General features: G+C 48.8%; 1 protein-coding gene across 2 annotated transcripts in view; it reads right to left on the reverse strand.

The window, feature by feature from the left end:
* Positions 1-13,634, reverse strand: part of Hivep3 (human immunodeficiency virus type I enhancer binding protein 3) — a 68,645-nt gene that overhangs the window by 17,856 nt on the left and 37,155 nt on the right. For both annotated transcript variants that reach the window (XM_028786574.1, XM_028786567.1), the window contains exon 3: positions 10,495-10,637. In XM_028786574.1, the coding sequence (XP_028642407.1) occupies positions 10,495-10,637 (143 nt within the window). The remainder of the gene's footprint in view (positions 1-10,494; positions 10,638-13,634) is intronic.

Consider the following 13,634-nt stretch of genomic DNA (forward strand, 5'->3'; position numbering starts at 1 on the left):
TCTCTCTCTCTCTCTCTCTCTCTCTCTCTCTCTCTCTCTCTCTCTCTGTGCATGTGTGTGTTTGTGTGTATACAGGCACAGCTGCCAAGTATGCCTTGGGCATCTATTTTTGAGTTCCACTGTAGCTCTGAGCCTGGAGACTCCAAAGCAAAGCCTCCCAGGCAGGCCGGCCCTAGTCAGGAGGACTTCACTCCTCTAGTTAAAGAGGGAAGAGAGAAAATGAGGCTGGCATTATGCTCAGAGCTACAAGGCAGCTGTGAGTGGAGACGTCTGACAGGGAGCTGGCTCTGACTTTGGTGCTGTGGCATATGACACACTAGGTCTTAGACTGAGGTGAGTTCCCTCCTGTATTCGGCTGATGACACTGAAGCTCTTGTCTGGACACTCAGTGCGTATGACACCTTGGTTTGTATCTCTAGGCTCTCTGGAGTTGTTAATAAGACCTGGAGCTTCCGCTAAGTTGAAAGGTGTTTGGCACAGATCACACCAGAAGGGTGTGAACATCGTCCTTCTGCAGGTTCCATGAGAGGGGCAGTGGGATGAGATGGCCTCAGGCTCTGTGTATGACAAAGATACAGCCACCAGAAGCCACTGTAAGGCAGAGAGCTCCCTGTCACAAGCCCATGCTCCCCATTGCACAAGCCAGGTAGATCAGGAGGGAGGGACCGTGACTGTGAACCTAATGGGCTGGTGGATTGGCTTATCCAAGCCATCACAGTGCTGTCAATTGGGTGTGCATTTTCTTACACAGCCTAAGATCAAACCGCGGTAGGCTGTGCTCAAGTGCTGAAGAGGTAGCGGGGGCGCCTATGGGGGATGTGTGTATGGAGGACTACAAGAAACGGAAGGCAGGACACATGGCCTCTCTGAAGGGTCAGAGACTGCTACCATCTGCTAAAGGTGGCATGAAATTGCTGTATTTTGCAGGTTTCCTGAGAAAAACCACAAATCCAGAAAGCGGGGGGTGGGGGAGACCAACTGAAAATATCAGCGAACTCATATAGCTTTTACTGGGTGCCAACTGCTATTTTGAAAAGCTCACATGTTGGCTCGTTCAGATCACATGACAGTGGATGAGCTATGAGCTCTACCCATCCCACTCACACCGAGGAGAGCATCAAGTACCCTGCCCAAGTTCACACTGACAGTTAATGGAGTCAGAATCTGAACCCAGTCACCTGCCTACACAGTCAGGATCTTAAAGGCTGTGTAAGTATGCCCAAAAAACAAACCAAACAAAACCTGTAAGTCAATTAGAATTCAATGAGACAGAGACCCAACCTAGAACTAAGATAGCTCAAGATCATTTCCCTGAGGCCATGCAGCTGAGTACCTGAAGACACTTCTAACCTTTCAAGTTCATGACTTTTCTCTCCACTGAGCTATGTCATTCTCTTGAATAAAGGGATGGCTGCCATGGCCTCTGGGTTACCCTCTGAGGCAGAGATGCTACAAAGGCTACTTTGTATTTGTGCTGTTGTTGGTTCCACACACCATTCAGGTTTAACTGTGAAACTCTTGCTTCTTCTCCAACTTTGGATACATAAAGGCTTTTCAACTTCCTGATCATATTATGATCTTTTGTCAACTCTGGTAACATGGGTACAATCACGCCAAGTGAGAAGATGTGACTGGAAATGTTCACACAGGGTGCCTCGGGAACTAAGAGAAGCCTTTGTCTGTGAAGTACAGGGCCAGTGCTCAGCAGTCGCATGCTTGGGGAGATCCAGCCACAGTGAACTGGCTAACCCCAGGGAAGCTCACAAAAGGCATGATGTCTGTAGGGGAGGAGAAGGTGGCAGGTGGCACTGCCTGCTGGGCCATGTGTCTGTTAAAAATACTCAGTTGCCAATACAGACCTTGATGAAGCTTTAAATGGTGGGGTCTGGGTGGGGCGTGGCTGAGCTGTGAGGCCAGCGGGGTGTTTGCATCTATCTGCTCTGGACACATCTCAGTTTCTTCTCTGATCAGGATTCTGAAGAATGACAGCAGGTATGGATGTTTTGCCAGGTGGGGGTTGTTTAATGTGCCATCCAGTCCCAGACCTGCTGGGTTGGGACTTCTACAGGTATAGAGCCTTCCAGCTAACAGAGGATTCTACTCTATACACCTATGATAGCTTTTGGTGGCATGCCAACAGTCCTAGCCTGAGCCTGGGGCTGGTGAAAGGCCACAGGACTCTGATCTTGGCCTCAAGGTATCTACAAGGCCACAAAATGAAAAGATAAGCTTTATCGCTGCAGACAGGGCCAAGGGGCCAGACCTGGTAAAGAGGCGGTTGGCCCTGGCTTTCAGGTACTTTCAATCAAGAATGACAGTCATGACAGTCTATACAGATAAGTAGGGATAACCAACAAGACTTTTGCCTGTGAGCCCTGGGTGGGCACAGCATGGAAGACATATCAGTAGGTAGATCCAGAGGCTAGGGAGATGTGAGTTTTTGGAGGATTTGGGGCTCTGTGATCCCAGTCCCCAAGAGGCTTAATATTTCTTTGTCTCCTCAGTTATGTGTTTTCAAGCAAACTAGACCCTCATTCTTGGAGCCCCTTTTATAAGATACCTCATTTCAGGTTGTGGCACCTTCCAGAGGCTCTTGCTTGGGAAGGAGCACCCTACTGAAGGGCTTGTGTGGTTCTTGGATCTTCAGAACATCAGCTCCTCCACAGGGTGACTGGGGTTCAGATATCTTCTCCTGCAGGCTCCCTTTGAGCCTTGTCTCTAGCACGGAGCTCTGGGGGTCTCAGAGCTCGGGCAGCTTACTGGCAACAGGGGCTGGAGAGGCCTCACATGTCCCATCACGACTAACACACAGCACATCCACCCCTCCAGGCCATCATCACTGTCCAGTGAGAAACGCAGCCTCCCGAGAGCCCAGCATTACAGAGGTCCACAGAGCTAACAATGGCAGAGTACAAACTCACTGGTAGGTTCCCACATTCCAGGCCCAAGCCTTATCCCTGCCTCTTTCAATTACAATCTTGAAAAGTGACCCTTGCAGAAAGAATACCACCCTGTGAATCTCCAGCTCCAGGACCCACAGGCTGAGACGTCCTGCTCTTGTTCCCAAAGAGGCCCAAAGACAGGAAAGGTCAGGGAGGCACAACTAAGAAGATTCAGGTACCCATGCTCAACCCTCCATCTGTTCCCAGAGCCACATGTCCCTGGTTGATTTGTTCCTGTTGTCTGTGGCTTACACAGTTATAGAACAAGCTGAATTTCCCCTCCCTTTGATAGGTTTGTCCACACAAGGCCATACGTCCTCTGGCTAAGCTCGCAGAAAGAACCTGTGGGAATCAAGCTGGTGGAGAGAAGGCAGGAAGGCAGGCATGAGGAAGGGAAGGAAGTGGTACTTCTCCTGAGCACTCCTGTGTGTCGGGGAGTGCTGAGATACCCCCGAAGTCCATAAGCAGTGGCACGCTCTCATACGCCCCTCTGAGCCTTGGAAGGTTAGAATGTGTCTCCACACAGACCTGGGGCACAGGCGAAGCCATGGCAGTCACTGAAGAGTTCTTTGGAAGGAAGTGGCATGGCTAATTTTTTTTTGAAAAGCAGTCCACTGACTGTCATTCACTAAAGATGAGGGATATATTAGTGATTTTTGTTGTCCCTGTGACCAAGTACCTGACAAGAAGCAATGTAAAGAGGAAGGAGAAGGGAAACCGTCCATCATGGAGGAGTTGCTCATGTCTGTGCAGTCAGAGCAGAGAGAAATGGAGGCTGGTATCCCTCGACTCTACCCGACCTTTCTCAGTCAGAGCTCCTGCTGCACGGGTTGGTACTACCCCACGCTTATACCCCTCCTTTGTTAAACACCCCTGGGACACCCTCACCAGCACATCCAGAAGTGTGCTTCCTAAGTGACTCCAGGTTCAGTGAAGTGCTAATGAACATGACCGTTATGGTGGGGGAACTTACCCTCCTGTCCCTTCCTCCCCCACTTTCTTATCAGCATACAAATCCTATGATTTTCACCTGCAGAATGAGAGAGAAAACTGGTAATACAATTCTTAGAGTTGTCAAGAAATGAGTGGACCAGGAAGACTTAGCCAACCCAAGAAAACGGCTCCCCAAGTCACCAGGAGGGACAGTGTAGAACCAACCTAACTTAAATCACAGGAGGAGAGGACAGAGGACCATCCTCCCCTCTGTGTGTCACCATCAGAGAAATGTCCTCCTCTGTCCTTTCTTGAGCTGTTTCTTCACTCTCCTCTCTCCCCAACATCATCTTTTCCTTTGTATCAACCATTTCAGCTGTGTGAACATTCACACACACACACACACACACACGCACACACACGTCCTGCTCATCCCCCCACAGCCCCTCCAGCTTCCATTCCTCTTCTGTCTTGGTTGCCTCCTCCCCTGTTCATCCTTTTAGAGTGGGGCTTCACATACCCTGCCTCCATTCCTCATTTCTGCCTGGACCACAGGGAATCCATTGCCTTGGAAACAGCTCCCATCATGGCCACTAGCACTCCCCACAGGGCTGTGCAGCAGACAGTTCCCTGTCTCCACCTCCCTGGGTCTCTAGGCAGGGTGCTGCTTAGCTGAGCCCCCAACTTTTGGCTTCTCGGACTCCACTTGACTCTGGGTATCCTGCCTCTCATCACCCGTGACTCTCTCCAGTGCAGATGCATCCAGCCCCCATTCTGAGTGTCCGTTTCCTTTCTCTCTTCTCCATCTCCCTAGGTAACCCTATCTAGTCTGAGCCACAAACTGCAGCTGCACACCGACAAGTGTATTTCCAGTTCAGGCCTGTCCTTTGAGAGTCAGGCTCAAGTACCAACTGTCCATGCATCCCTGAATACCCTCATATGAAGGAAGGACTGGGCTCTCAAATTACAAGCTCCCCACTGCCCCAGGGCCAGTCATCCACTCTCCCAACTTGGTTCTCGTGTTTATCTCTGTTCTGCATGTGAGCAGCAGTGACTGGGGCCATGCTCAAGGCGGCCACACGTCATTTCAGCCATCCTGTTCTCTCGTCAGGAGTCCCAGGAATCCCATCCCACTGCCCTTGACACTGCCCTCCCAGCCGGCAAGCTTAACATTAGCTCATAATAGCAATGGTAGCAATGACCTAAAATAAAAGCTCCTTTGGATTCTCAGCATCCCATGGTCTTCATTGCCTTGGTAACCACTGGTTTCCTCTAAAATTCATGTCACATTCCCCAGTGGAGACAGAATGATCAGATTTGAAGACATCAAGAAAAATAAGACAAAGCTGGCATGTCCTCTATGAGAGGCCATCTATCTCACTCCCTAGCTCACAGCAAGGAGAAGACAGGGGTCAGCTGTGCCCACTGTTGAAGGTGAGAAAAAGACTAGAAGCGAGTGACCCTTGACCTCTGCAAAGCATAGGTCACTGCTGACCTTGACAAAGCAGCTGCCATTGTAGGAGAGGCCCCAGGTCATCTGGAATGGAACTGTGTAGGAAGGGAAGGGGAGAGAACCTGAGCCAGAGGCAACCACTCTGGAAGTTAGTTTTTTATCCTTTATATTTATTTTATTTTTAGATTTTTATTTTATGTGTATGAGTGTTTTGTCTACATGTATGTCTGGTGCCCCTATTGCCCAGGAGAGGGTATCAGATATCCTGGAAGTGGGGTTTTTGATGGTAGAAAATTGTGAGCTACCATGTGGGTGCTAAGAATTGGACTCAGGTCTTCTGTAAGAGCAGTAGGTGCTCTAAACTGCTGAGCTATCTCTCCAGTCCTAATTTAGTTACTTCTATTTTGTGTGTACATATAAGTCCATGTAAATACATGTACCATATGCATGCTCAATGCCTGAAGAGTCCAGAAGATAGGTATTGGATCCCCTGGAACTTACAGGTCATTGTGAGCTACCATATGGATGCTGAGAACTGAACCTGGGTCCTCTGCAAGAGCAATGAATGCTCTTAACCATTGAGCCATCTCCAGTCCCACCGTGGGAGTGAGTATGTATGTATGTATGTATGTATGTATGTATGCATGTATGCATGCATTTTTAAACAACTATTAAAACCTAGCTATCCAAGGAGTGATGTGAAGTGGAAACAAGCTTGGGTGTACTTTTTGAATGAAGTGAGGCTGAGAGGGATGGGGCCAGGGTTCTTCTGGGAACAAAAGGTTCTTTCCTCAGCATAGCGTCTGGGTCCTTCTCACACAGGCCTATAGGCCAAGGGATGAGTCTGTGAGCCTCCCTCCTCTATCCTTAGGGAGTAGGGAGGGAGTTTGCTCACAATGAGACATCTCTTCCCTGTATTTCAGTTCCAAGCTGAGGCTGGCTGTTCCTGCTCATGGCCAGCTCTTGGAGGGCCTCCCCTAAATGGAGCTTGGCTCCCTGGCCTTCACTAGCTTCTTTTATCACTTCCTCAGACCCCAACATACACATCTAACCTGGACAAGGTATGGACAACCACTGCCATCAGCCAGGTACTTTCTATCTGTCTCAGGAGCTTCTTGTATGCCAGCCCCAGGGCTGAGTTCCCAGCTTCCCTTGAAGCAAAGGTGCCTGAGTTAGAACAATGTAGTCATTCCACTCAAGGAACAATATAACTGTATGTGCACAAACACTGTTTCAAAGAATGAGCCCTTCCTCAAAATTAAGGCAAATGCAGAGTGCTGGGTGTAATCCAGCACAGTGCCCCTAGGTACTCCCAGACGCTGCCTGGAAAAGGCAGACTTTGTTCAGGTGTGAAAGTGGCAGGGAACACAGAGAGGGGACACTAGGCTGAGAAGTCAGGGTAGTCCACTGTGTGAAAAAGCACTGCCCTAGGACCAAGTAAAAAAGAGACTTTGTACAGTATTATGGAAACTATCTCTGGTGTGCCAGGGCAGGGACCTCAGAGGTTCACCAGACAGGGCTAGTGCTCACTTTTGAAGATCAGGTGGATTTGACAAAGGGTAGGTAGATCCACAGGCAGCATAAGGTGAAGGAACCCGGGCAGGTTAGACTACCAGGCTGAGTTAAAACTATCCAGGTAAGAGCCACAGTGGGCTACATAGGAAGAGCCATGTGAAAAGATGCTCAGTGGTCCTGACGTTGGAGGGTGGAGGGCAGGATGCAGAGATAAACGAAGAGAGAAGCCATTTTGAGCCCTTGACTACTTCACATAGACACCAGAATCTAGGGACTGCATGGAATCCAGAGAGAAGGTATCTGAGGCGATGTTAAGGTTTGAGTGTGAAGGTTTCAGAATCTGAAGTCCAAAGGTTGGAGGAGATGCTGTGTGTGGTGGTTTGAATGAGAATGACCCCATATTTGAATATTTGGTTCCTAGTCAGTGGACTGTTTAGGAAGAATTAGGAGGTGTGGCCTTTTTAAAGGAGGTATGTCATCGCTCTTTCTTGCTCTCCCTCCCTCCCTCCCTTCCTCCCCCTCTCTCCCTCCCCCCTCTCTCCCTACTGCCTGTAGATAGCTGTGAGCTCTCAGCTACTGTTACAGCACCATGCCTTCCTGCCCGCTGCCGTGCTCCCTGCCATGACAGTCACGGACTCACTCTCTGAAACCATAAACAAATCTCCAATGAAAGGGTTGGTTTTGTTTGTTTGTTTGTTTGTTTTTAATAAATTGCCTTAGTCACTGTCTCTTTACAGCAGTAGAAAAGTAACTAAGACACCATGACTGGGGAGCACGGGCCTTGCTTAGCTGTGCTGAGTCTGTGGAGCTGTAAGTGTCCTAGACAAAGATGCCATAGGCATCCAGAGAAAAGGTCTGGAGCTCAGAGTGAGGGCCCATCTCTCATCCCAGATATTGTGGAAAGAGTAATGAGAAATCTGAATCCAAATAGTTGGATGATGTCTGCAAGGGAGACAATCTTGGCAAGAATCAAAGAGTCTTGGTCACTGGAGAGCTCTGACCAGCCTACCTCACACACCAGCTGTCAAACCACCCTGTCCACCTCACCCAGCCTGGCCCTGCAGCTCTGGGAAGCCCTCCATGGCTTCTGTGGGCCTCTCAGCCCTGATGGTCCCTACCTCAGCACAGGGTTTTGTATTGTTACCTTGCTTTGGTCCACAAGCAGTGTAAGAACTGGATGACAGTTTGATACGAACTGAGTCACTAGCCCAAAGCACCTACAGATTAAGTCTAGCCTCCATGATGGATTGACTAATTGCTCAATTGCTAGACTGAGGGTCAAGGAATGTGGCTGGTGATCCAAAGACTTGAGGAAGCTAGACCCACAGAGCACCCATCTTTCTACACTTGGCTTTTAGCTCATCATGTGGACAGGCCCTGTTTGCACCTGCACAGATACCATGGAGAACTACCCACTAACAGATGCATGGGAAGCAGACCAGAGTCCCACCAGTGCTACTACTGAATGTTTTAAGTTCTCTCAGGAATAGAGATGACTGGGATTGTCCCTCCCCACTCCCAAGGTCTTAGACTATACAACTCTGTAGTCAGTGGACAAGACTCCAGGGCTAAGCAGGGTGTGTTAGCAGCAGCTGGCAAACTGTAGAAGCTATGTACCAATTCTTCCTCTCAGCCCCATGCTCCCAGAAATAAGACTCAGACTCAAAATATTTACAAGTACTTTGGCCATATAGCTAGGCTCTTCTCTGACAAGAATCATGACTTAAGATAACCCATGTATTTTAACCTACATTTTATCACGTAGCTGGGTTACTGTGCTCAGGTACCATGTGTCTGTCTCCTCACATTTTCCTGAGCCAATCTCCTGCACATTTCTCTATCCCATAATCCCTTCTGCCTCCTGAATGTCCCACCTTCTATTTCCTGCTTAAGTTATAGGCTTTTTAATTGACAGGTGATGCATCCATACAATACAGAAGATATTCTCTCTACTACAGCAGACAGTGAGCTGCTCTGCCTTCTTCTCTCAGCTTTTGCTGGACTTCGAGCAGGCCTCATTTCAGACCCGTTTCCAGCATGTACTGCTGTGAAACAAGATATTTTAAGTGTTAAAGAGAGAAAAAGAAGAAAGCACGAAGGCTAAGAAGAAACGGTTAGTGTGGACAGGCCCTAAGCATGTGTTCAGGACCCTGGAATAGATACACCCTTGGTGACAGATGAGACAAGGACTTGGTGAGTCCTGGCCCCATTCATGAGATGCTGTGGCAGTTTCCTCAGATAGGTATCAGCACAAAATGCTCTCCCTTTTCATATTAGGAAATATTCCTAGTGGGTAGCACCTACTCCATGAAAGAAGAGGTTCACCAGAAGCAAGGGTAGGAGGCACAGTAGAGCTTGGATTGGAGTTGGAGTGAGGGGCAGCCAAGCTGAGGATGGAAAGAACCTGAGTGTTGATACCATGTGACCAGCTGGAAGTGTGAGGATGACATTCCCCAAAGCCAAGAGCAGAGTGAGGTGCTTCAGATGGAAACAAAGATCTGGGCCCAGGTGAAGGGCCGGCTGGTGTCCATGTGATGAGTTTGTAGGAACCATATTCTTCCTTGGTCTCATGGGGCTTATGATATTGGTACAAGCCTACTACTATCCCCTTCACAGAGGAGGAGGATGAAGGGGAATAGCTACCAAGCCTGGAGCTTGGGCCCAGGTGGCATGAGGGCACATAGCCACACGAGGGCGCTCTAACCAAATGTCTGGCACAGGAAGCCACTGTCCCCAAGTAGAACCTATGGTCCTGTTTTTGTCAGAGGCTCTTTTAATTTTTTTTTTTTTAAATTGTGGGTGTGTTTTAGGGATGTTAACCATCTCCTGACCCCTGCACCTGTCAAAACCACTTGCTGTCCCCAAGAGCCCTTCTAGCCACTACAAAATGCCAACTTTCCAGAGACTCCCACAACTGTCACTGTGTGTCCCCATGAGGTAGTCACTTGCAGATGCTGGAGAGTGAGAGTCTCCAGTGATGCCCATATTGTTGGAGGCTCATGGTGATTGCTGTCATCAGAACTGTAGAGAATTGGTACCACCCTGATATCAACAGGGACGCAGACACAGGACCCCAAGACAGACACCATGGTACTGGCTCACAAACACGTGGCCACACAGAACACAAAGTGCACAAAAAACTTCCACAAAGTACATCTGAAGCCAGGTGCCCTTCTCGAGCCTGGGGTACATGGAGGTGTGTCCCAGAGTAGCAAAAATAATAAGTCCTGGGCCTGCCAGTGGGTAAGGCAGAGACAGTGTAAAGGGTGTTCAGCGACTCTTCAGCACCATGGGAAATGAGATGAGCAGGGTGGTCTGGGCGGGACAGAGGCAGTGCACTCTGAAGGAAACAGTCGTGCAGACTGACACAGAGCTGGGGACTCTACGTCACGTCAATGCTGGACTGAGACCCTGGACAAGATCTGTGGACACAGGGCTGGAGAAAGACCTTAGCTCCTTCAGATCTTCACCAAGGATCCCTGGTGGCATTTGCAAAACAGATGGCCTTGGAATGGCACAGTATAGGGGGGCCTCATGAGGACTACAGGTACCTTGGGCACCCCACAGCCAGGGGCCACTGGCCACCTCTGCGCGCAGGTGTCGGGAGGTCTCCACACAGGAAGCAGACTGCAAATAAAGCGTGAGCCTTACCCTCCTTCGAAGATCTTGACCCTCGCCGGCTCGCCTCTCTTGGAAGTGGGAGTACCTTCCTCTGCCTTCCCTTGCTTTTCTTCCTTCTCCACTCGAGCTGGGTCTTTCTGGCTCTCTGGGGAAACCAGCGACGGGAGGTGCACCTGAACTCCGTGAGGAGGACAGAACCAAGATCAGTTAGCCTTGCGTACTGGGTCAGGGCCAAAGACACATGTGTCCACACGACCTTCTGGTTTTCACTCAACCCCTCTCCACAGACTCAAGGACTGGCCACAAGAGACAGTCTCCTCAAACCTGTGTTTTGACCCCCTCCCAAGATCATTTTCCCCTGAGACACACATAGGTGGGTCTTTGTGTTCTTTGCTGGCCTTGGAGTCTTTGGGGATATGTCTCATTCACCTTGGTCACTCCAGTACTTAAAAATAGGGATCAAAAAGACAAATAATGCTGAAGAAATAGGTGACTCTGTGGCTCTGCCTCACAGGTTAACCCTGGCATTCTCACCGTCAGATCAGAAAGCCAAAGCAGCTTACTAGGTTAAGGGCATGGCTCTAGCAACGCACAGGTCTCCTGCTTCAGGCACTGGCCCTCCTGAGCCAACACTAAAGATCAGAAACCATAGGCCCCCAAGACACAGAACCGGCCTGAGGGTGGGGACCCAGATATCCACTCTCTGTAAAGCAATCGGCCCCAGTGAGACCTGGCTCTGTGGGAGGGCTGATGCTGATTGTGAACTTCCAGCATTTTCCAGGGTCCTGAGAATATATTCTCTAAATCTGAGGCAGGGGGATGTGCATCTTTACATAGGATGCTCGTGCCCATGGAGCTGAGATAATGGGCACTTTGTGACGAGAAGTGAGTTCCAAAGCCAAACTGATCACTGGAGGCTGGTGTGCCCTTAGATAGACGGCCACACCCTCTGGGTTTGAAGCTAAGAAGGCTTTAGGCTATTTTTAAAAGGATTTTATTTTTATTTATTTATTTATTTAATGCGTGTGTGTGTGTACGTATGTGTGTTTATTTATGTATGTTTACATGTGCACAGAAAAGAACAGAGCATCAGATCTCCTGGAGCTGGAGTCACAGGCAATTGTGAGCCACTTCACGTGGGTGCTGGGAATCTAAACTCTTGTCCTCTGTAAGAAGAGTAAGCACTCTTTTTTTTTTTTTTTTTTTTTGGTTTTTATGAGACAGGGTTTCTCTGTGTAGCCCTGGCTGTCCTGGAACTCACTCTGTAGACCAGGCTGGCCTTGAACTCAGAAATGCCTGCCTCTGCCTCCAAAGTGCTGGGATTAAAGGTGTGCGCCACCACTGCCCAGCAAGTAAGCACTCTTAACTAAGGAGCCATCTCTCCAGACCTGACTTAGACTATCTTAAAGAACCATTCAGACACTAACTTCCATGACTCAGTGACCCCCATAGAATCTCTCCTAATGGGAGGAGAAAATGGAAGCCAAGCTCAGGTCAAGACGTCTGTGCTGGTGGAAACCAGGGAGTTAGATTTCTGGGCATACTTCACATTTCCACCCTGGCCTGCAATCCATAGAGTGGCCAAGGAGTCCACCACAGGCAGGTGCACAGTGTCTCCCTTGCTACCTGATGCCACTCTGGGGAGGGGGTGGGCAGAGGAGGTAGGGATTGAGTGGCAGTGCAGTTCTAGGAAACAGTGCCTAAACTGAGAGGGGTGGAGGCCTAGGACCCATGTTAGCACTGAATAGTAATGTGGGTCATGTTAGCTAGGACACATGCAGAGCTTCACTGGTTAATGGTTACCCACCCTCACAACCTGGAGCTAAGTTAGCACCATCTCTCATTTTCAGATGAAGAAATCGAGGCACAGGGAGGTTAGATGAATGGCCTGTGGTCACACAGCTGGGTAAGTGAAATAGTGGGCCTCGAACCTGAGCAATTCAGTCCTTGCTCCCACTGCAGGGCTATGGCTGTTAGAGTGAGGCCCATGGAGGGGGGAAAAGGGAAGAAAAAGCATAAGGAAAAGAAGAGAAATGACTGACAGATGGATGATTATGCAAGCGTGGGTCTCTCCACGCTTGCGTAACCATCTAAATGCAGATCTAAATGCAGATGACCAAACTCAATGTGGTGTAGACTATACCTGCAAGATGACAGCAAAACTAGGTTTCCTAGTGCTTAGATAAATGACATTTTCATAATGGCTAGGGGAAGACACCAGCTACAAGGTGACAATTGTCAGCAGAGTGTGCAGAAGAGCTTAAACTGTAGCCAAGTACAAGTTGGGTGGTGCTAGGGTTGCCAGGGGGTGAGCCCCCCATTACTGGAGGCATGCAAGCAAGGGAGCGGGGGAGTAGAAGGGCCTCAGCTTATAGACCATGCAGTTATAGTAATATGTGATATTTGTGAACTTTGGGCAGGAAAATTTAAATTCCAAGGAAATGTCTGTAGGTTTTAGCTCATTTTAAGGAAAGCATCAATATGAAAAAATGACTGTCAGATTTAGAGACAAGAAACCAACACCCCCTTTGTCTTATACTTCTGACACCTCTGATCAGGGCACAGGAGCAGTTCAGACCTGTTTCAAAGGGTTTTGGAGTGAGCTCTAGTTCTGAATTCGGTCTTTGCCATTTACTGTGTGGCCCTGTGTAAGTTACTTAGCCTCTCTGAACTTTGATCTATTTACCTATTGTGCCCTAGTTTCCCAGGGTGTTATGAAAACAAAGCAAAGTTTAGCACACTATCTGGCATGCAGCAGGTGTGTTTCCAATATAACTATGCCAACACCTTGGCAACAGCCACAGTATATGGCAGTTACATCAGAAGTGGAAATCCTATCAGAGGTGTCTGTGAACTGATAAAGACACCAAAGAATAAATATGGAAAGCAGTTTGTGAAGACTCTTCAGCTGAGCTCAGGGCACTTCTGATATGACTTTCACCCTGAGGATGAAATGAGATGGTAGGAGCGTCTGGGAAGCTGCAGACACAGATCTGCTCTCTGGTCTACAAATGGAGTCTGGCTCCAGTAGCTCTGTGAGATTTGGTCAAAGAATCTGGTTGGTACAGTTACATGTGGACGTCATTAAATTTGCGATTATCTTTCAAAAATTTCATTCCTCAGGGAGAGAGAGAGAGAGAGAGAGAGAGAGAGAGAGAGAGAGAGAGAGA

Source organism: Grammomys surdaster, unplaced genomic scaffold (genome assembly GCF_004785775.1).
Source record: "Grammomys surdaster isolate TR1022 unplaced genomic scaffold, NIH_TR_1.0 100, whole genome shotgun sequence".
Taxonomy (NCBI): Eukaryota; Metazoa; Chordata; class Mammalia; order Rodentia; family Muridae; genus Grammomys; species Grammomys surdaster.